This window comes from Hemicordylus capensis, chromosome 1 (genome assembly GCF_027244095.1).
Source record: "Hemicordylus capensis ecotype Gifberg chromosome 1, rHemCap1.1.pri, whole genome shotgun sequence".
Classification (NCBI taxonomy): Eukaryota; Metazoa; Chordata; class Lepidosauria; order Squamata; family Cordylidae; genus Hemicordylus; species Hemicordylus capensis.
Window position 1 is genome coordinate 430711631 of NC_069657.1, and position 23404 is coordinate 430735034.

At 46.1% G+C, this 23404-nt stretch overlaps 1 protein-coding gene across 1 annotated transcript in view; it reads right to left on the minus strand.

Annotated features, from left to right (window-relative positions):
• Positions 1-11831: 11831 nt before the first annotated feature.
• The window catches only part of LOC128352397 (solute carrier family 22 member 7-like), a 42490-nt gene continuing 30917 nt past the window's right edge, over positions 11832-23404 (minus strand). The window contains 5 exon segments of the mRNA XM_053312964.1: positions 11832-11998; positions 14034-14240; positions 16054-16162; positions 18537-18751; positions 18841-18953. Of these exon segments, the coding sequence (XP_053168939.1) occupies positions 11938-11998; positions 14034-14240; positions 16054-16162; positions 18537-18751; positions 18841-18953 (705 nt within the window). The 3' untranslated portion in view covers positions 11832-11937.

The following is a 23404-nucleotide window of genomic DNA, read 5'->3' on the forward strand; positions in this document are numbered from 1 at the left end:
TATTTATTATTTCTCTATGTAAACTGCTTTTGAACCTTTTGTTGAAAAGCGGTATATAAATATTTGTTGTTGTTGTTGGGTAGCCCAAGGTTTCCGCCCAGGCTATTATGCAGGTAGAAGGGCACAGGTGAGCCCTTCTACCTGGGATCCCAGTCGTGTGTCTACTCAAGCAGACGTAGAGCCAGGCTCCTAGAGCACCCAACTCGCGGGGAAATCCGCAATGCACCCACATGGTGCATTGTGGGATTTCTGGAGGCCTGGCAGCGTTTCCCAGGCCTCCAGAACACCACGCTGCTCGTCTCAGCAGTGATTGTGTGCGCAGCTGAGTAGCACAGCACAAGGATCACTGTGGCCGTATGGGGGAAGGTCGGTATACACCTCCCCCCACCACCAGCCAGAACGACCTTAGCATGTGCCTCTGTGTATCTCTCAGCCTAACCTACCTCACAGGGTTGTTGTGGGGATAAGCATAACCATGTACACCACTCTGGGGTCCTTGGAGAAAGAGCAGAGACTTTTACACACAGCAGGCTTTACCGCGGGTTTACTGGGAGGCTTTACTGCGAACTCGAAGTTGTCGCCCAAAACCAATGCAAATAGTGGAAATTTTTTGCCCCGGAAATAAATCGGGGTAAAAAAACTGGGGCATGGTGGAATGTGGAGGGTGGGGACAAGGAGTGGGCAAGTTGCTGCATTTAACAAAAAGTCGAGAAGCTCATGACTACTAACACAAGTCTGTTCTTTATGCCCACCTCTCTTAGTGAGTTAGTGGCTATTAATATAGCAATGAAATAAATGCAAGTGACACTTTTATAAACCTTCTGTTTAAATGGACAAACACAGGAACATAGGAACATAGGAAGCTGCCATACACTGAGTCAGACCATAGGTCCATAGTATTGTCTACCCAGACTGGTAGCGGCTTCTTCAAGGTAGCAGGCAGGAATCTCTCTCAGCCCTATCACAGAGAGGCCAGGGAGAACTTGAAACCTTCTGCTCTTCCCAGAGTGGCTCCATCCCCTGAGGGGAATATCTTACAGTGCTCACACACTCATCAAGTCTCCCATTCATATGCAACCAGGGCAGACCCTGCTTAGCTAAGGGGACAAGTCATACTTGCTACCACAAGACCAGCTCTCCTCTCAATGTATGGTGCCACTGAGACCTTAACAGCCAAGCTGAAGACAGATCATCCTGAAGAGACTCTATCTATGTGGTCGCTAAGCGTCAACACCGACTTAATCAATCAATCGGTCTATATTCTAACATGCTGTTAAAAACCCAAATTGTATGTGAACTGTTCCCCAATAATTTGCAGGGACTTTGGGGTAAATCCAGCCGATATGTGGAACATATAGACCAATGGCCTGCCTTATACTGAGTCAGGCCATTGGTCTATCTAGCTCAGTATTGTCTACACAGACTGGCAGCAGCTTCTCCAAGGTTGCAGGCAGGAATCTCTCTCAGCCCTATCTTGAAGAAGCCAAGGAGGGAACTTGGACCCTTCTGCTCTTCCCAGAGTGGCTCCACCTGCTAAGGGAATATCTTACAATGCTCACACTTCTAGTCTCCCATTCATATGCACCCAGGGCAGACCCTGCTTAGCTAAGGGGACAAGTCATGCTTGCTACCACAAGACCAGCTCTCCTCTCCTAGACGCACCCCCACCATTCCAGAGGAGATGCGAGTTAAAGGGCTTTAAAAGCCCCATGTGAAAAACTTCCAGGTCAAGTAAGCAAGCAAACAAACAAATAAAATTCATCATGCGGGTCCTGTGAACTACTTTTGTCCTGGTCCCCACACAAGCTAGAGACAGCCCTGTAGAGAAACCCTTGGCATCCAGCTTCAGGCCAAACATTAACAGTATCCTGTTTTTCAAAAATGTGCCCTAATGTGCTGTGACTGAAAGTGAATGGATAATCAGTTAATGGATATTGCACTGGGAAAATCTCCCTGTATGAGAGGATTAAGAGGCTCCAGTGACCACGGGAACATTATCCTTGTCATGCCTCTGGCATCAAGCCTCTCTTGCTTAATAGCATTAATACTTCACAGGTGGGGTTCAGTTTCCAAGGTGCGTACCAGGGGCATTGCTAGGAACTTATAAGATCGGGGGCCCGGGTCCAGAGCACCCACTTTGCTAATTAAACTCAATCATACCCCCTCAAGGATAATCACAGATGTTTTAAAGGTCTCTAAGGTTATCATGCAGTGAAATCCTGTACATACCTACTTAGAAGCAGGGTGGAACCACCATTGAGCGAACGGGTTCAAAGAACCCGGGCCACCGCCTCTCAGGGGCCACACGCCAGACACGCCCCCTGCATCTGACGCATGGCCTTGTTTAGGAGCTAGATCGGCCAGTGCTGTGTTCTGCCTGCTCTGGCCACACTGCAAACGCACGGCCCCGTTTGGGAGCTAAAACATGCGCCCCCTCGTCTGACATCAGATGCGGGGGGCGTGACTAACCACTCCCTGCATCCAATGTCAGATGCTGATGCAGGGGGCAGGGCTAGGGGGCCGCAGCAGTGGGCTGAGCCCGGGCCACTGCTGGCCTCCCTGCACGCCTGCTTGGAAGTGAGCCTACTGTAGTCAATGGGACTTAAGAACATAAGAACAGTCCTGCTGGATCAGGCCAAAGACCCATCTAGTCCAGCATCCTGTTTCACACAGTGGCCCACCAGATGCCGCCGGAAGCCACAGGTAGGAGTTGAGGGCATGCCCTCTCTCCTGCTGTGACTCCCCTGCAACTGGTACTCAGAGGCATCCTGCCTTTGAGGCTGGAGGTGGCTTCAAAGGAGGTGGCCCACAGCCTTCTGACAAATGTTAAGCTTTGCATTTGGGTAAGAAAAATCAAAGGCACAAGGGCAGGATGGGGAAGACCTGGCTTGGCAGCAGTATATGGGATGTGGATCCAGGTGTCTTCGTGGACCACAAGATGGACAAGATCCAGCAGTGTGATGTGGCTGTTAAAAAAGGAGAAGCGGGTGGCTGATGAGATTCGGGGCTCTGAGCCATTCAGTGGGGGGCCGAGTCCCATGGGCGACCCCTTAATGATGCCCCTGGTACATGCCAGCATAGAATGGAAAGCCCTCCAACCAAACCTCTTTATTGGGTACAGCACCAGCCTTTTCACTCTGTGTACATCTTGCACTGAATTTGTGGCTAATATTGGAGGCTAAACCGTCACCATCACTTTTAATTGTAAACCTCCCTGAGCCTGCTCGGAAGGGCAGTATAAAAATCAAATAAATAAATAAATAAATAAATAAAATAAAATAAAATAAAATAAAATAAAATAAACACCATCAGTTCAAAATCCGGCAGCTCAACTGACTGTAAGGAACTATCATCTGGCTCCTCCCCAAATCCAGATATTATAGAGCATTTTGCCCTTCCGCTTTTAAAAAAATGTAAATAAATATCAGCAGTGGATTGTCTCTTGAAACAGGTGTATGTGATATCTAGGGGAAGACAGGCAGCCCACCCGCTATGCAGTTTGGTTATTCAAACGTAGATCCTTACTGCCCTCTGCTGTGCAGCATTGGTAAATTTCCCACAAAAAGCCATTATTAAGCAGCCTGACAAACAGCACAGAAATTGCTTTTTTAATTACAGCTAAGGCTATAATAGAGTGTGTAATACAAAGTCTGCACAGTTACAAGGTTTGGTTTGTTCTTCCAACTAATGTGTATCTACAGTGCTCCGTGCATTGTCTTGGATGTTTACATATACACAAATAATTCTTAGCAGGCCAGTTCTATGAAGCTCAGTGGGGATTGTGGAAGAACTAGGGGTGTATTGGAGGAGGAACATGCAGGAATGGAGCGCCGGTACTTCTTGGCTTCTTTGGCTGTCAGGGTGGGCATCATGGCCATGGGGGATATCATGGAGAGACCCATCACTTCTGAATTTGCAACTGGGAAGAACTGAATTCTAAAATGCTCCACCTGTGGAAAGCCACAGAACGGCAGTGGACTAGATGCAGTTCTCCATAAAGCATCTTTGTAGTCCAACAAGACCAGCTTAACTAAAATTCTCTTAATTTGCTGCTGAATGTCAATACATTTAAACTGTGTGACTATCTAAACATGTTGTATAGTACTTCATGCTGGTCAAAGACTGAAATAAACCCATCCATCCATTCACTATAATTTAACAGATCTCAATGTTTTGAGCTTTTATTTGGCAATAGGTTGGCACAAATGAAATTTGAGTCCTCTGACCCAATTGTTGTCATATATGCAGTTTGTTAATACACATGGTTTTTGTTGTTGTGCTAGGGAGGAGCCATTTCTCAGTGGTAGAGCATCTGCCTCACATGCAGTGCGTTCCAAATCAGTGGCAAACCTATAGGAACATAGGAAGCTGCCATATACTGAGTCAGACCTTAGGTCTATTTAGCTCACTATTTTCTTCACAGACTGGCAGTGACTTCTCCAAGGTTGCAGGCAGGAATCTCTCTCAGCCCTATCTTGGAGATGCTGTCAGGGAGGGAACTTGAAACCTTCTGCTCTTCCCAGAGCGGCTTCATCCCCTGAGGGGAATATCTTGCAGTGCTCACACATCAAGTCTCCCATTCACATGCAACCAGGGCAGACCCTGCTTAGCTAAGGGGACAAGTCATGCTTGCTACTGCTACCACAAGACCAGCTTTCCTCTCCTTAATTGTGGGGATGTGTACTACTACTACTACTACAACAAATATTTATATACCACTTTTCAACAAAAGTTCCCAAAGTGGTATGCAAAGAAAATAAAGAGATAAATAAGAAGGATCCCTGCCCCCAAAGGGCTCACAATCTAAAAAGGAACATAACACAGACAACAGTACCAGCTACAGGAGGGATGCTGTCCTGGGGATGGATAGGGCCAGTTGTGCTCCCCCTTCTCAATCAAGAAAACAACCACTTTAAAAAGGTGCCTCGTTGCTCAGTTAGCAGGGGAGGTTCTAAAGCCATAGGCTCCCTGCTCCCCCCGGAGGGGTCACCAAGCACTGCTCACCGGCTGTATCTCCTTCTCACCTTGCCCCCTTGCCCCTGCTACTCACCTGTCACCTCCACAGAAGGTCCACTAAGCCCACAGTCTCTGTATGCAGAGATAACCTTTGCCGGCTGCGACATGGTGAAAGACCTTCACGGCCAGGCGCCTGTCACCAGTCCGTGATGTCATGACAGTGGACAGTGTGGTGACAGCCAACAACCTGGATGGCTTTAAGAGGGGTTTGGATGACTTCGTGGAGGAGAGGTCTATCAATGGCTACTAGTCGGAGGGCTGTGGGCCACCTCCAGCCTCAAGGGCAGGGTGCCTCTGAGTACCAGTTGCAGGGGAGTAATGGCAGGTGAGAGGGCACGCCCTCAACTCCTGTCTGTGGCTTTCAGCGGCATCTGGTGGGCCACTGTGCGAAACAGGATGCTGGACTAGATGGGCCTTGGGCCTGATCCAGCAGGGCTGTTCTTATGTTCTTATGTTCTTATGTCATCATACTGCCCTGCAGCCAGAAAAGGTTAGCAAGCTGGGCCACATGCAGGGACTGTGGGCTTAGTGGGTCTGGCACACTGTAGGGATGTGCACAGAACCAGTTTGGCACTCCTTTTCTGGAGCATCGAACCAGTTCGAAATGCCGGCGTTTGAGCCTGTTCGGAGGCCAGGGGGGCTACTTTCAGGGACAGGCGCACACGGGTCGGCTATTTGCATAGTGATGCTGAATGGGGCTGCAAGGAGGAACGCTGCAGCCCTGCACCCATGCTTTTTGGGAGAGTGCCAGCAGGGGGAAAGCAGCAGTGCAGGGATTGGCAGGTGGGAAGCACCCTTCCTGTCCCTTAAAGTAACCTCCCTGCCCTCCCGGGAGTGCAGGGAACTGGTTCCGTGTGCATCCCTACCACACAGACCAGCGGAGGTGGAGTGAGCAGCAGGGTGAAGCTTCAGGTGGGGCGGTTACAGGTGAGCCGGGGAGGGGGTGGCTGTAGTGTTGGCATCCTTCCAAAAGGTTTGAACACACGCTGCCACCAACATTGCTACACATTGTCCAATCCCTTGCATCTCCAGGTAGGGTTGGGAAAGATTCCTGTCTGAAACCTTGGAGGGTCACTGCCAGTCAGAGCACACTAGGAAAAGGATAATTTTTGCCAGTCCTGCCTTCGTTCTGCACCCCTCTGTGCCTCCTGAAAATATGTCCTTGAGAATTCGGCAGCCCTCAGGGACATATTTTCAGGAGGCACAGAGGATTGCAGAGAGAAGGGGGGGGGTGTTTGGCAAAATTTGTCCTTTCTTCATTACACACGCTACATATTGTTCCGCATGTGCAACATTAGCCTAGTAATTCCCCTGTTAACTGAGCAAAGAGGCACCTTTTAAAAGTGGTGGTTCTCTTTATTTAGCAGGGGTAGAGCAACTGGCCCTATCCATCCCCAATACAGCATCCCTCCAGTGGCTGTTGCTGGTGTCTACCTTGTGTTTCGCTTTTAGATTGTGAGCCCTTTGGGGACAGAGAGCCATTTTATTTTTTTATTTTTTATTTATTTATTTATTTATTTATTTATTTATTTATATGTAAACTACTTTGGGAACTGTTGTATTCATAAACCAGTCAATGTTATTCTGGGGCACTGTGGGGGGAAATGGCAATGGTACTTAAGGGAACGCCTTCTTCGGCATGAACCCCACCACCCACTGAGATCTGCTGGAGAGGTCCGTCTGCAGCTGCCACCAGCTCGTCTGTTAGCCACTCAGGGATGGGCCTTCTCTGCTGCTGCCCCGAGGCTTTGGAATACGCTCCCTAGTGAAATGAGCCTCCCCATCTCTGACAGCTTTTTAAAAGACTTTAAAAACACATCTCTTCACCCAGGCTTTTAATTAATGTTGTTTTAATTGGTTTTAATGCTATTTTAAAATATTATTTTAAATTTTTTAATTGTTTTAATGTGTGTGTGTCCCCCCCCATTTCTGTCTTAACGAATATTTTATTTTGTTTTTATTTTGTTGTAAACCGCCCAGAGATGTAAGTTTTGGGCGGTATAGAAATGTTTTGATAGATAGATAGATAGATAGATAGATAGATAGATAGATAGATAGATATTACCAATGTGGGCCACCATGTTTTTGGCATAACTGCCACTTTCCCCCCAGAATGTCCTGGAACAATTCCACATCCAAGCCATTATGGGGAAAACAATATGGTGGCTACCAGGAAAGAAGTTCCACCACTCCCAGTTTCAAGTGGGAAAAGCTTTTTTACATGATAAAAGGCCCACTGTTGCTACCGTGTTCCAAGTAAAACTTGGCACCATACTGAAGGCATTCCTCATCTAGGATAACATTTCACCAAAATTGAAGGCCCCCCGTTTGGGATGTTCAAAGCAACCCCCTCGTAGCCTCGCTTGTATCTTCCAGCTCTACAAAATATTACTTTGAGCCTTTGTTAATCATTTGGAAATTGTATTAAGACTCAGCGGCTTCTGTTGTAGTGCTCTAGTGCTCGATGAAAGGGGAGGAAATGGCTTCTGGTGCACCACTTTCAATCTCACATTAGAAAAAGGTTAGTTTTGTAATAACTGTCTTGGCGTTCATGCTCAGTTTAATTTCAAGAGAAAGAAAACGGAGCTGAAGGGTGGATGGAAATTCCTGAATGAATAGCTTCCCTTAAGTCATCTGTGCAATCACATTAACTTTCATCGAATGATATATGGTTAAAGGCTAATTGCATTAATTTATAAGGAGGGGTTGTGGGAGAACAAAGGCTGCATAAACAGCCTGTTCCAAATTAGGCCTAAAAGAAATATTGATCTTTTCCCTGAAAGGTGTCCCTGGGGAGGGGGCAAGCCCAAGGTGCCCCATGCAAAGTCATTTCCCTTGGAAAGCACGAGCACTGAGGCCATAAGGCAAGGTCTGGGGATTTCAGTGCTTTTGCATGAAGTACAGGACTTTTTCCAGGGTGAGGGGGGGAAAGCTTGCAACCCTATGCCCCACTGAATTCAATGAGACTGGATGAATTCGGTCGGGGGGGGACTGCCTCTTTTTGCCCCGACACCCACCCCACCAGGCGCCATCCTGTATCTGTGCTCGTTTTAAAAGGGAACCTGGATTCAGGCCCCTCAAATTCATGGAACAGATAGGAAATATATTGCTGAGCCTTTGGTCAACATACTGTATTTACTTGAATCCAAGACTAGATTTTTTCAAAAATTTTAAATATTAGAAAATATTAGAATCAAGATGTCATCTTAAATCCAGAGTCCTGACCCTTTTGAGTAAAGGCAGGCACAACTTTTTAAAGGGGGTTGTCTTACAATTCAAATCCGTCTTCGATTCGGGTAAATACGGTAACATGTGAATTACTGTACCTGCACCTGTGCAAATATGTACCTGTGCACATGGTATCCAGACTGTATGAGTGTAGAAGATAACATGTGAACAGGGCTTTAATGGGGAAATGACATGACTAGCAAGCCAGAGGTTGCCGGTTTGAAACCCCGCTGGTGTGTTTCCCAGACTATGGGAAGCGGCAATAAGGGAAATCAGCAATATATGCTAAAAGGCATCATCTCATACTGTGTGGGAGATGGCAATGGTAAACCCCTCCTGTATTCTACCAAAGGGCTCTGTGGTCGCCAGGAGTCGACACCGACTTGACGGCATACTTTACCTTTACCTAGAGCAGCTAAGAGACCAAGCTCCAAATCAGGACTCCCCTGCTTCAAATCCTGCCTCTGCCATGAGCTCATTGGTGGCCTTTCAGCTTCAGCTGCAATATGGGAATGATGATGATACTTACTCACCTTACAAGACTGTGGCAAGGATGATACTAGGGATCCAACCAATCCAGAGCCAGTCTGGAGTCTCGAAGAATAGGCATGATTACTGAAAGCAATCCTGGTGGGTTTAGTGGCTTGATAATTATCAAGCCATTAAAAGATTATTGGCTGACATTTAGAGCAAGAATGCACCTGTGCATCAAGAGAGCAGTCTAACAGAACTTCCTAACTACCGTGGTGCAATGGAAAAACAGCCATTTTTGACTGCTTCTCCTGTAAGCCCTCTGTGCCGTCTTCAGGCACCCTTCTCCCGGAAGCCCTCTTACTGGAGGGCTTTCCCTTCTCCAGGAATCCCTCTGTGCCACCTGAAAATATGTCCCCAAGGACTGCACAACCCTTAGGGACATATTTTTAGGTGGCACAGCGGGCTTCCTGGGGAAGGGGAGGCACAAAATAGTTAGGAAATTCAGTTAGGCTGCTGTCTCACTGCACAGGTGAATCCTTGCTCTGTATGTCAGCCACTATTCCCCCCCACACACAGACACAAATATCCAGAGTGGGGGGTGTCTCCAGGTATACTTCAGAGCTGTCAACCCTACATATGAAACATATGCACATGGGAGTAGCGGGGTGGGGGGAGCTATACAAATGCTAAGCATTATTTTTACAAAAATGTGCCAGAATAGTTGCCCTTCAAACTAAATTATTTATTCAAAAGGATATTTTATTCTTGCCATATCATTTGTATCTGATAACATAGATAAAATAAGCTAAACAAAAGTTTCTTTCCCAGAATGACAATCTAGATTTTCCATCTAACAAATAAAGATGATGATGAGATTTTGGGATATGATAACAATATGAGCAGTAACAATCTGAAACACTCCAGTGCTTAACTGGATACCATTTATTTGTTATTAAAATATCTGGAAAACCCAGGACAAAATCCCGGACAATCTTAGTGGATGCTGTCCACCAAAACCCCAAGATCTCTCTCCTGGTCAGTCACTAACAGCTCAGTCCCCAAATCAGTATATATATATGAAGTTGTGGTATTTTTACACCAGTATGTATCACTTTACACTTGCTTACATTGAGCTGCATTTGCCATTTTGTTGCCCACTGACCCAGTTTGGAGAAATCCTTTTGGAGCTCCTTGCAATCTGTTTTGGATTTCACTACCCTAAATAGTTAAGTGTCATCTGCAAATTTGTCCACCTCGCTGTTTACCCCTACTTCTAGATCACTTATCAACAAGTTAAAGAGTACTGGCTCCAGTACAGATCCCTGGGGGAACCCCACTTCTTACTTCGCTCCATTGTGAAAACTGTCCATTTATTTCTACCCTCTGTTTCCTGTCCTTCAACCAATCCACACGAACCTATCTCCTTATCCCATCCCCGTTAAGTTTACTCAAGTGCCTTTAGTGGGGAACTTTGTCAAAAGCTTTTTGAAAGTCCAATTATACTATGTGAACCAGATCACATAGATAGATAGATAGATAGATAGATAGATAGATAGATAGATAGATAGATAGATAGATAGACACAACCTCTTCATAAAAACTATTCTTGTCACACCTAATGGTTAATATATACACCATATCACAAATCTTAAATAGCTTTCATGCTCACCATCATGTAGCCAGAGTTACAAACAAGTATTTAACATCACAAGTATTTCTATATACTCTGTACTGCCTCTATTTTCAGTAGAGAGGAGAGCTGGTCTTGTGGTAACAAGCATGACTTGTCCCCTTAGCTAAGCAGGGTCTGCCCTGGTTGCATATGAATGGGAGACTTGATGTGTGAGCACTGTAAGATATTCCCCTCAGGGGATGGAGCCACGTGCTCTGGGAAGAGCATCTAGATTCCAAGTTCCCTCTCTGGCAGCATCTCCAAGATAGGGCTGAGAGAGATTCCTGCCTGCAACCTTGTAGAAGCCACTGCCAGTCTGTGTGTAGACAATACTGAGCAAGATGGACCTATGGTCTGACTCAGTATATGGCAGCTTCCTATGTTCCTCCATAAAGGGGCATAAATCAGAATCTCTACAATAAAATGAACAGTGTCAGTCACCAAGGAGTGATAAATATGTTTCTTGTAGGGAAAGAGTCCATTGAGTTTCATAAGAGCCAACAGCTAGGTGCATTTCAACCTAAAATCAGTCTTCTTCAGTGGCTTCAGGACTTCTCCCAGAAGGAGAAGTAGGCTGTACATTCATATTTGCTCCACTGATGGATATTACCTGAAATAAAAGTTGCCAATTGTTCTGGAAGGACTTTGGATATATTTCTGGGAAAACAACAAGTCAAGTCACTGAAGATAACCAATTTCAGGCACTGTCCAGCATGACTTGTCCCCAGCAAGCATGACTTGTCCCCTTAGCTATGCCCTGGTTGCATATGAATGGGAGACTAGAAGTGTGATCATTGCAAGATGTTCCCCTCAGGGGATGGAGCCAGGAAGAGCAGAAGGTTCCAAGTTCCCTCCCTGGCATCTCCAAGATAGGGCTGAGAGATATTCCTGCCTGCAACCTTGGAGAAGCCACTGCCAGTCTGTGTGTAGACAACACTGAGCTAAATGGACCAGTGGTCTGACTTGGTTGGTATATGGCAGCTTCCTATGTTCCAGATCTAGACCTGCTTTGCTTCAGCAAAGTGGTTGTGTCATGTGCCCTTAAACCATTAGAGTATGAGAAAGAACATCTACTTGAAGATTTACTTGATGCATCTGAACTCCCATGTGCCCTGTACTGTGCTACAGATTTATGTATTTGTTTGTTTATTTATTTTACTGATTAATTTCTATTCTGCCCTTCCAAAAATGGCTCAGGGTAGTTTACACAGAGAAATAACAAACAAATAAGATGGATTATATGTGATGCTTTTTATTGTGTGAATGAACATACCAACCATCTGTTAGAAAGTTGACTATTAAACATTGCTTGTAACTGCTGTCATGGCTGAACCATTAATGGCTTATGTTGCCAAAGCACCAAGTTCAGAAACCAACCATCCCACCGCACCACTCATCTCCGTCCTGAGAAATGACACCAGATGAAGTTGCAGCTGTTTGCTTTTATTTGTGGTATAAAATCAAGGTCAGATGGATTTACATGGTCCTCCACCATCCCCTCTGTATCCCTACTCTCCCATTACTAGCAGCACGATTGGTGACTTCGGTCATGAACGCAGAGGCTCAACTTCAAACACATTTACACGTAGCTGTTTCTTCCCTTCTGGGCTGCAGTGAAGGAGTAGAGAGAAAGATTATTTTTGCTACTAAAGGAAACTTATATGCAAGCAGTTCCCCATAAGCATTTGTTTTCCAGATCCCCATAAGTAATTTTCCAAATGCCCATAAGTAGTTTGTTTTCCAGGTCATCTTATGAAGTGAACTGGCTTTCCAAGGCCTCAGGCAGGAGTCTTTCCCAGCCCTACCTAGAAATGCCAAGGATTGAACCTGGAATCATGTTGGTTCAAGATAGAGTCCACTCAAGGTATAGACAACATTTCTGTAACCCATGTGCTGACAATGAATGGATGAATGAATGAATGACAGTTTGATACAATTCAAATTCACAGGACATAGGAGGGGTTCCTAGGTAAGTCACCAAGGTTGTTCTCATGACCATTTTTGGTGAGGCTGGGGAGGAGAGGCAGGTCACAACCAGCCTCCCCCAACATGATCCTCGCTGCTGCAGGGTCACTCACACCATGTGCCCACACTACCAGTGTGAGAGCGATCCCAGAGCAGCGAGTGAGAGTGGGGAAAGCGGGCTGTGTCCTCCGGCATCCCACAATTCATTGTGTAAGAAGCATGGTGCATTGGGGGATTTCCCCGCTGCTGGGCACTCCTTCTGCCCAGCTCCATGGAAGTACGGACTATCGGCAGCCCGAGCTTCAACATGACTGGCTGGTGAGAGAAGAGGGCACATGCGTGTCCTCCTCCTTCACTTTAAGCCCGGGTTCAAAACCTAGGCTACCCGGTTGAAGATCACTGGTATCAGGACCAATCCTGGCGATTCTCATGACCAGTCCAACTAGGGCTATCACTGTCCTATCCGGGTAGGGCTGCCATGAGAATGACCTCACCATGTTAAATAAGTGGAAAGTGGGCTCCATTAGAACTAGAACTACTTAAGGTGGGGTTTTTGTGTGTGTTTGTTTCGTTTGGTTTGGTTTAGCATCATCCTCTTAAATGTTGGCATTTAATTTCTCACACCATTTTCTATCCAGCTCCAGCCCAGCAAAAGTTAGTTGGGACTAAGGCCTGGTGTTCACTGTCCAGTGTCAGGGACGTACCACTTCAGAGTGCAAGTGGAGGCTCATGGGACTGGATGCTTTTTCATACAAAACCTCTCTCCACACAGAAAATAAGATGCCAGGGAGAAGGCTCTAACTTAGCCTCCTCCCTGACTTCCTAGACCAATATTAGGTTGCTTATTATTTTGGGCCATCATTTGCTGCGTTCCAGCCTATTGGGTCCTTTCGGGGAGGGCTTGCTTCTTGTCCTGCTGCCCCCACTGAAGCACTGTTGAAGGGCAGCACCAAAGGTTGTTGACCCATTGGCACAGCCCCTTCAGCATGTTTACCATGACTCTGAATTTAAGATGGGCCCCTTTTAAAATAGAGATTAAACACCTAGATTTACCAAAAAGAAAGAGGACGCTGGATTTAAGATGACCCCTCTGCATCAAAAAACTTGAGGGAAACCTAGTCTTGGATTCAGATGAATACAGTAGATATCAAGTTAGGATGAGGGACTTGTTTGCTTTGTTCTAGGATGGAGCTTTGTTCTCTTTTGGTTTGTCCTCAGAAGGAGCTGTCTGTAGTTCAGTGGCAGAGCATCTGCTTTGCATGCAGAGGCTCCAAGTTTAGTCCCTGGCATCTCCCAATTGGGCTGGGAAAGACGCCTGTCTGAAGAGCCGCTACCAGTTTGTGTAGACGATACTGAGCCAGGTGGACAAGTGACTTGACTCAGAGAAGGGACTTGGACTAGAGATGCTGGGTGCTGTACATAATCCAACAATGTCTGGGGACTCAAGTTTGAGGACCGCCCCGCCCCCACTCAACTGGCTGACCATTCTTGGGATTTATTTGCTCAGACTGACAAGGCTTGGAACAGCCAGCTGTCCAGTGTTCCCTGTAACAAGGACGTTGTTGACTCCCAGCATGCCTAGCTGCAATGACCTTTGGCTGGGGATTATGGGAGTTGTAGTCTGCAACACCTGGGAATCCCTGTGTTAGGGAACCCTGCTGGTGTCTCTGACTCTCACCTTTGTTTTTCAATGTCCTCAATGGTCTCTGGCAGCTGGATGTTCAACGTCTCGGGGAGGAAGAAGGCTGCAGAGCCACACAGCACTGCCATGGCACAGTATGTGACTTGTGGCAGAGGTTTCCAGATGCTGTCCAGCAGGAAAATGAGAGGAGCTACAGACCCACCCAGACGTGCCATGAAGGAGCAGTATCCTTGCCCATTCTGTCTAGAAACAGAGCAGAGAGGCTGAATGTCTCACATTGGGTGGGAGATCCAAGCCCTGGCAATTCTATACAGATCGCTCACCGGATAGTTCATTTATTCTGATTTTTAGCAAAGCCATCTCTCAGTTAAAAAACCATCAATAATTAATAAAACCCGCACATGAGCAAAAAACGATAGTTTTTAGAAGCCAAACACATACTTGAAGCACCTTTGGATTTAGATGATGCCTGGAATTGTGGGCAAAGCTGCATTTGGATCCAGTTTGGATCCATCTCTGGCAGGCATCATCATCATCAAACAGTAGAGGAGAAGAAAAGAAGCCTTGAAGAATATATCAAGGACAGTGAAGAAGATGCACTTCCAATGGTCAATAACGAGAAACTATTCAACACCAATCAAACAAAGCAGGCCTACAAGAAAGAACAAGTCAAGAACTGAGCAGAAAAATGGAAAAATAAGCCACTACATGGTCAATATTTGCACAATATTGGTGGAAAATCAGACATCACCAAGACCTGGCAATGGCTTAAGAATGGTTACTTGAAGAAAGAAACAGAGAGTTTAATACTGACTGCACAAGAACAGGCACTAAGAACAAATGCAATAAGAGCAAAAGTCAAAAAGTCAACAACAAACAGCAAGTGTCGCCTTTGTAAAGAAGCAGATGAAACAGTGGACCACCTAATCAGCTGTGGTCAAAAGATCGCACAGAATGACTACAAACAAAGGCATGACAAGGTAGCAGGGATGATACACTGGAACATCTGCAAAAAATACAAGCTACCTGTAGCCAAAGATTGGTGGGACTATAAAATTGAAAAAATGGTAGAAAATGAAGATGCAAAAATATTATGAGACTTCCGACTACAAACAGATAAACATCTGCCACACAATACACCAGATATAACTGTAGTCGAGAAGAAAGAAAAACAAGTCAAAATAATCGACATAGCAATACCAGGGGGTAGCAGAATAGAAGAAAAAGAAACAGAAAAAAATCACAAAATACAAAGGTCTACAAATTGAAATTGAAAGGCTGTGGCAGAAACAGACCAAAATAATCCCAGTGGTAATTGGCACCCTAGGTGCAATTCCAAAACAACTTGAAGAGCACCTCAACACCATAGGGGCCACAGAAATCACCATCAGCCAGTTACAAAAAGCAACTTTACTGGGAACAGCCTATATTCTGCAATGATATAATAACAGCATTGATAATAAAATCCAGCCATCCCAGGTCCTTGGGAAGGATTCGATGTCTGTATAAAACAAACCAGTCAATAACACCTGTCTGACTGTGTAAATAAATAAATAAATAATAATAATTCGATTTCTATACCACCCTTCCAAAAATGGTTCAGGGCAATTTACAAAGAAAAATAATATCAACATGTTATGTTGAACGCAGGTCCAGAAGTACACTTCCTATCTGTACCATTAATTTGAAAAGCCTGTATCCAGCTTCACTTTTTAAATGAACACAGGTACATTCATTCACACAAACACTTGTGCAAGTGTATAGACATCAGCATAATGCCTGGATTGGGTTAAAGTATCTGATTAATCTGACTGAGTGATTAATCAATTTAATATTTCAACCCTAATTTTCAGTCAATATTGTAGAAAAGCAAATACCTGGAATGTATTCCATTAGGATTTGCATAGGCTAGAAGATGGAGGCTGGGGGATCTACTTAAGAGGACTCCTGTTAGATCAGACCAGCTAGCCCAGCATCCTGCTTCCCATCTAGGCCAACCACAGCCTACTAGTTACCAGCTGAGTTACCTCTGAGCTCAAGGGGATCTCCCTCCTACCTGAGGACAGTAGGATAGAGTTCTGATGCATACAAGAAGACCATGGTGAAAGCAGCTTCAGAGAATCCTTTGCCTATGACGGCAATGACTGAGCGCAAAATCCCCAGTGCTGGAAGAAGGAACAGGGCACTGTTGGGAAAGTGGGAGGAACCTCTACACGGAAAGCAATGCAAAGTCCTCAGTCCACAGATCCCACACAGAACAATGTGAAGAATGAACATCTGCATGCACAGTAGGCATAGTTAAGAGTTAACCAGCTCAGAATGTTTTGCCACCCCATCACACAATCTGTCTGGCCCATCCAGCATTCTCTGAAGTGTTGCAAAAGGTTCTGGGAAGTCTGTCTCAAAGGTACACACAGCTTCATTAGTGTCCATAGCTCTGTCATGCTATGAGAAGCCAGAGAGGGAATTTGGAACCTTTTGCTCTTCCCATAGCAGCGGCTCCATCCCCAAAGGGGAATATCTTATAGTGCTCACACTTCTAGTATCCCATTCATATGCAACCAGGGCAGACCTGGTTGAGGAAAGCTGAGGAGAGCTGGTCTTGCGGTAGCAAGCATGACTTGTCCCATTAGCTAAGCAGGGTCCACCCTGGTTGCATATGAATGGGAGACTAGAAGTGTGAGCACTAGAAGATATTCCCCTCAGGGGATGGAGCTGCTCTGGGAAGAGCATCAGAAGGTTCCAACTTCCCTCCTTGGCTTCTCCAAGATAGGGCTGAGAGAGATTCCTCCCTTCAACCTTGGAGAAGCTGCAGCCAGTCTGTGAAGACAATACTGAGCTAGATAGACCAATGGTCTGACTCAGTATATGGCAGCTTCCTATGTTCCTACGTTCCTACAACCCTGCTTAGCTAAGGGGACAAGTCATGCTTGCTACCACAAGACCAGCTCCCTTCCCTGAAGGTCCCAAGTTCACTCCAAGCATCTCTATTCAAATAATCTTAAGCTTAAAAAGACCTCTGAGTCTTTGGGAGTTGCTGACTGTCAGACGAAACAATTCTGGTTATCCAGGCCAACGGTCTTAACTCAGTCCAGCAATTCTTTATATTGTTTTAATGAATGAACATCTATTTATAATAATTATTTATATTCTTCTAATTAATGAACGCTTATTTGCATGGATTCTCTTTGCTTGGACAACTTTTTTCATTAGCAAAAGAAGAGAAAGGGAAATGTAAAAAATACTTTAACCCAGGAGTTCTCAAACTGGAGTCCCTAGATGCGCCCATAGCTGAGGATAGGTCTGTAGCTCAGAGGTAGACCACTGGCTTTGCATGCAGAAGGTCCCAGATTCAATTCCTAGCATCTCTAGATAGGGCTGGGAGGAGAGACCGTTGCCTGAAACCTCTGACAGCCGCGGCTAGTCAGTGTAGACTATACGGAGCTTAGATGGACCAATGATCTGATTCCATATAAGGCAGCTTCCTATGTCCCTGTGTGGTTGGAGTACAATTTCCATTCTTCCCAACCATAATACCATTATGGGATGGTGGGAATAATAGTACAACAGTATCTGGGGACCCAAGTTTGAGATATCGGCTCTAACGGAAGAGTATTTATTTTCAGCCCTATAGATGACTAGTGGTGGGCGGTTTGGTAGTTTGGTGGTTAATTTCAATCACCTCTTCTATAAGATCATTTGCACAATCAAAAACTCTGCCCTACCCAGGTTTTGGAGCTGTGTGTTCTCCTAATTTTCAGTTGTGTGGAAGCAAGGTAGGAGTAAAACCTGGGTAGAAGTGATTGTGTGGAAGCAAGGTAGGAGGAAAACCTCGATACCTTCCACATAATCACTTCTACCCAGGTTTTCCTCTTACCTTGCTTCCACACAACCAGAAATTGAGAGCATACACAGCTCCCAAACCCGGGTAGGATACAGTTTTTGCCTGGGGAGGGTTAGCAGGGAGAGCGGGCTTAGCCTGCTCTCCTTGCACCCGAGCAGGCAGTGTGCTCTGGGCAGCCGAAGTGGCCGCCCACATGACTGCCGGCTCCGTTATGGAGCTGGCAGGGGCTGGGAGGATCGGGGGCTGCGTGGCACCCTGCAAGGCCACAGGGCATGCTGGAGAGACCCCCGAGCCGGGAGGCTGCTTTTCAGCCTCCCGGTTGGGGGTCTACTCGTGAGTAGCCAAACCGCAGAGCCGCACTGCGGCAACTCACGATCAGAAAGCTCGGGTTAGCAGAGCGCTCGCTCCACTAACGTGGGCTTAGGGGAGGGCTACTTAAGCGGGTGACCCGCTTTGACTCAACCGGGCTCGGCTGCAAGCCCAGTGAGTCTCACGATCGGTGGGAAATGGGCTAAGCACCCTTAGCCTGCTTTCCACTGATCATGAGAATAGCTTCCATGTCTACTAATACAGATATGTATTCATTCATACCTCTCTCTGTTTTTAGTCGGATCTCTCAGTTCCCTTAGAGTAGTGTGCCTAGTAAGTTACCTATTCTGGAAAATATATACTTTTTCAAAACCAAACCTACTTACATGTTGGGATGACAATGTTGATTCCTATGCATAACCCAGCTAGGATGAGTGACCAGGCCTGGCACGGCCTTCGCCCTGCTCGATTCACCGCGACATACACAATGAGCTTGGCAGGAATCTCAATGATCCCAAAGACAAACTGGGTCATGTACATTCCCTGGCCGAAGCCTGTGATGTTCATGCTCATGCCATAGTAGGAGAAGGCCACCCCAAACCTGAAGGGGAGGGAGATAAAGAGATGTGCAGAGAAACTGCAGACTCAGACAGCACATAAATCCCGGGTTGGGGGGAAAAGATGTCTCACCACACAGCTCCCATGCAGAACGAGATCTTTCTCATCACTGGTGTCCGGAAGAGGTGGATGTAGGAGTAATTCCCACCTGACTTCTGGGTTGCTGCTGCGGTCTTACTCAGCATCTGAGAAATTGAAGGCGGGTTTCAGTGCTGTAGTTCTACTGCTGAGCAAGAACTTTCTGCGGCCTCAACAGCATCATGGATTTGGTATGCATGCAAGCAGCAGGTCAGGTTAATATTGTTAGACTTCCTGTTGGAGTATGTAACTCTAGAACAGGCCTGCTCAACTTAGGCCCCCCAGCTGTTTTTGAACTACAACTCCCATAATCTCCAGCCACAGTGGCCAATAGCCTGGGATTATGGGAATTGTAGGCCAACATCTGCAGGTGGGCCGAAGTTGAGCAGCCCTGCTCTAGAAGAATGACTGATTGGCTCTCCACATGAGCAGTGTGAAGAGCCGGATGGGGTTTGGCCGGGAGAACAGGCTTGACCTGCTCTCCGTGCACACAAGCATTCAGCCCTCCCTCGGCAGCTGGATCAGCCGCCCACAGGATTACCAGCTCCGTCACGGAGCTGGTAGGGGCGGTGGGGATCTGGGGCTGCCTGGCCCTCAGAAGCCCCAGAATGCCCCCATGAGTGTGGGGGGCATTCTGGGGATCCCCCCCCCCCACCGGCATTGGGAGGCTTGCTGTAGCCTCCCAGTCGGGGGTCTCCTTGCGAGGTGCTGCAGCGACTCATGATCCGAAAAATGGGGTTAGCAGAGCATTTGCCTCATTTAACCTCATTTAAACCTCATTTAATGGGGGGTGGGGGACAATTAGGTGGTCTAGCCACCAGCAGCCACACGACTTCGGCGGTTCATATGCTCCCCTAGCCTGGTTTCCACTGCGTGTGTGAATAGCCTCAGAGTCTATGTTATTAGATGAACTAGAAGCCATGCTGATCATGTAAGCAGAGAACAGCTATAGTACAGCCTATTAGAATCAATGTATAGGGAATAGCTTAGTAGGACTGTCTCAGTCTGAGAGCCAAAGAAAGTGCTGGCTCCTCCTTTGCCTTTTGCCTTCTCCCTGCTGATCCTACTGGTAGCGGGGGAAACGGCCTCTTTGGGGAAGAGACCTTTAATGCTCACCAGGGGCGTAGCTATAATAGGGCAAGGGGAGACGGTTGTCTGGAGGCCCACTGCCTTGGGGGGCCCCCAGAGGCAAGTCACATGACTGACTCCCCCAGCCGCACACCCGCCCGGCCCGGGCTTCCTTCCGTTGTATTCATCCTCCGAAATTGATGTGGTTGTTAAGACCTGGAGCTATCAGAACGGCATGTCTTTCTCTAGTACCATTCAATGATCTGCATCGTCCACAATTTACAAAACAATTTACAAAATATTTAATAATAATAATAATAATAATAATAATAATTCAATTTCTATACCACCCTTCCCAAAATGGCTCAGGGCAGTTTACACAGAGAAATAATAAATAAAATAATTTAGGATGATGTTCTATTGTGGCACATAGGATATATATATATGATTTTTGTTACCACTATTCAGCCTCATTTAAGATTTTTTTACTTCATGAGCTGAGCTTCAGTGAGGGGTGGGGCATTTTAAAGTCCTGTCTCTGGGCCCACTCCAACCTTGCTACACCCCTGATGCTCACCTAAACCCTGCTGAAAACAATGGTCTTTTTACCTAATGGGTTTGATGTCCAAGCATCATCAATCTAAATGAACTCACCAACAAACTGAGGAAACAGCATCTAAGATATGTGAGTTTTCCTTTTGAACATTTAAAATAAAAATAATTTAGCCTTCTTGGATGTTATCTCATTTGAGTAATACTGCATAAAATCATCTGATGTTCTAAACAAAAACATCCCCATAGAATGTTTATGATGCCATGTGGAAACATGAAAGCTAGGACTGGAAAATCCTTATTCTGCAGTCAAAACGGCAGCTGGCCCACAATGCCTGTGTTTGGCAATGTAGTGGTGATAGCCCTGGGTGATCTGTTGATGTCTCTTCTTTTGAGTTAATCGCTAGGAGATTGCCTCATGATAGCTGAGATCTCTTGGGAGTATTTTTCAGGAGATAAGCATCACCTTAGAGAAGGTGGCCTCCCCACCAAGGGAAAGGTGTGAGGGTCTGTGTGTGCGCACAGAAACAGCGATTTGGGGGGGGGGGAGAGCGAGAGCGAACACTATGAGTCAGGTGCACCTTAGCAATGTCTTCCTCTTGGGATCCAGTATTGGGTAGCACAAGAGTTCTGTACTTCTTGTACACAGGAGTTCCCAGAAAATTGTTGAGGTTGTTGGACATCTCTCATCATCATCCTTCAGCCATTGTGGCTGGGAATGTTGGAGTTATAGTCCAACAACATGTAAGGATCATTCATGGAGACCGCATTCTCTAATTGCTTTATTGATTTGATTTGATTTGATTTGATTTGTATTCTGCCCTTCCAAAATGGCTCAGGGCATTTTACAATTAAAACAAACTACTAAAACAGTAAAGAGCTAAAACAAATTTAAAATAATGTAACAATTAACAGTTTTAAAACATTTTAAAACAACAATTAAACAATTACAGTGATTAAAAGCCCCGAAATCAGGTTTTGAATTTTAAAATAGATCAGATATTAAAACCTCCAAAATTTAGGAAGCTGAGAAATCTTGGGTGAAAAGATGGGTTTTCAGGTGTTTTTTTAAAATTGCCAGAGATGGGGAGGATCGTATCTCAACAGCAAGCACATTCCACAATCTCGGAGCAGCAACCGAGAAGGCCCGTTTCTGTGTAGCTACCAAACGGGTTGGCGGTAACTGGAGACGGACGGTAACTGGAGACGGACCTCCTCAGATGACCTCAATGGGCGGTGGGGCTCATAATGAAGAAGTCGCTCTCTTAGATACCCAGGGCCTAAGCCATTTAGGGCTTAACTAGGGCTTAACTAGCACTTTGTATTTTGTCCGGGAACCTATTGGCAGCCAGTGTAACTCCATCAGTAAAGGAGTAACAAGGTCTCTCCGAGTTGACTCAGAGACCAACCTGGCTGCCGCGTTCTGAACCAACTGAAGTTTCCAGACTACATACAAAGGTAGCCCCACGTAGAGCTCATTACAAAAGTCAAATCTGGAGGTTACCAGCAGATGTACCACAGTTTTGAGGTCGTTGATCTCGAAAACGGGCGCAGCTGGCGTATCAGCCAGAGCTGATAGAAAGCACCCCTGGCCACAGCCTCAACCTGAGAAACCAAGGAGAGGTGTGAATCCAGAAGTACTCCCAGGCTGCGAACCTGTTCCTTTTGGGGAAGTGTGACCCCATCTAGAACAGGCAGATCAAAATTGTCTCTAGAGTTCTGACCCCGCACAATAAGTACCTCCATCTTATCTGGATTCAGCTTCAGTTTATTCTCCCTCATCCAGCCCATTACTGCTTCCAGGCAGGCATTTAGGGAGGATATGCCAGCTTGACATGGAGAAGTAGATCTGGGTGTCGTCAGCATACTGGTAACACCCAGCTCCAAATCCCCTGATGATCTCTCCTAGCGGTTTCATGTAGATGTTAAAAAGCATTGGAGAGAGTATGGAGCCTTGAGGGACACCATACTTAAGCTCAGATTTTGAAGAGCAACAATCTCCAATTGACACCATCTGGAATCTATCCGAGAGGTAGGAGCGGAACCACTGTAGAACAGTGCCTTCCACCCCCAACACCCTCAGACGTTCCAGAAGGATACTATCATCGATAGTATCTAAAGCCGCCGAGAGATCCAAAAGGACCAACAGAGTCACACTTCCTCTGTCAAATGACAATTGGAAATCATCCATCAGGCCAACCAAAGCAGTCTCCACCCCATAGCCCACCCGAAAACCAGTTTGAAATGGGTCTAGATAATCAGTTTCCTCCAAGATCGCCTGGAGCTGAGAGGCCACTACCCTCTCAATTACCTTGCCCAGCCATGGGAGGTTGGAAACAGGCCTATAATTGCTCAACTCTGAGGGATCTAATGCAGGCTTCTTTAGAAGAGGTCTAATGATTGCCTCCTTAAGACAAGGAGGCATCCTGCCCTCCCTCAGAGAAGCATTTATTATTTCTACCAGGATGTTTACAACAACCTCCCTGCTAGATAGAACAAGCCATGTTGGACAAGGGTCAAGAGTACAAGTGGTAGGCCTCACCACTCCAAGCAGCTTGTCCACATCCTCAGGAGCCACAAACTGAAACTGATCCAGTCGAATCACATAAGAGGAGTCATTGGACACCTCCAGCTCAGACATCAAATTAACTGTGGAGTCTCCATTGAGGTCGGCCCGAATCCGAGAGATTTTATCTGCGAAAAACTCTTTAAAGACATTACAGCGGGTAACTGATGACTCCAAAGATGCATGCCAAATCTGCACGATCTTTGCTTGATATCTTGTGGCACACAGTGCTCCCCACTTCCTCAAGGGGTGAGAAGTACTAGGGGTTGTGTTCCCTGGTTTTAGTTTCCCTGGAATGTGACAGTACTGAAGCTTTATCGTGCTTTTGTAATATTTGCAATATGGGAGGGGGGGCAGATACTAATCCCCTCA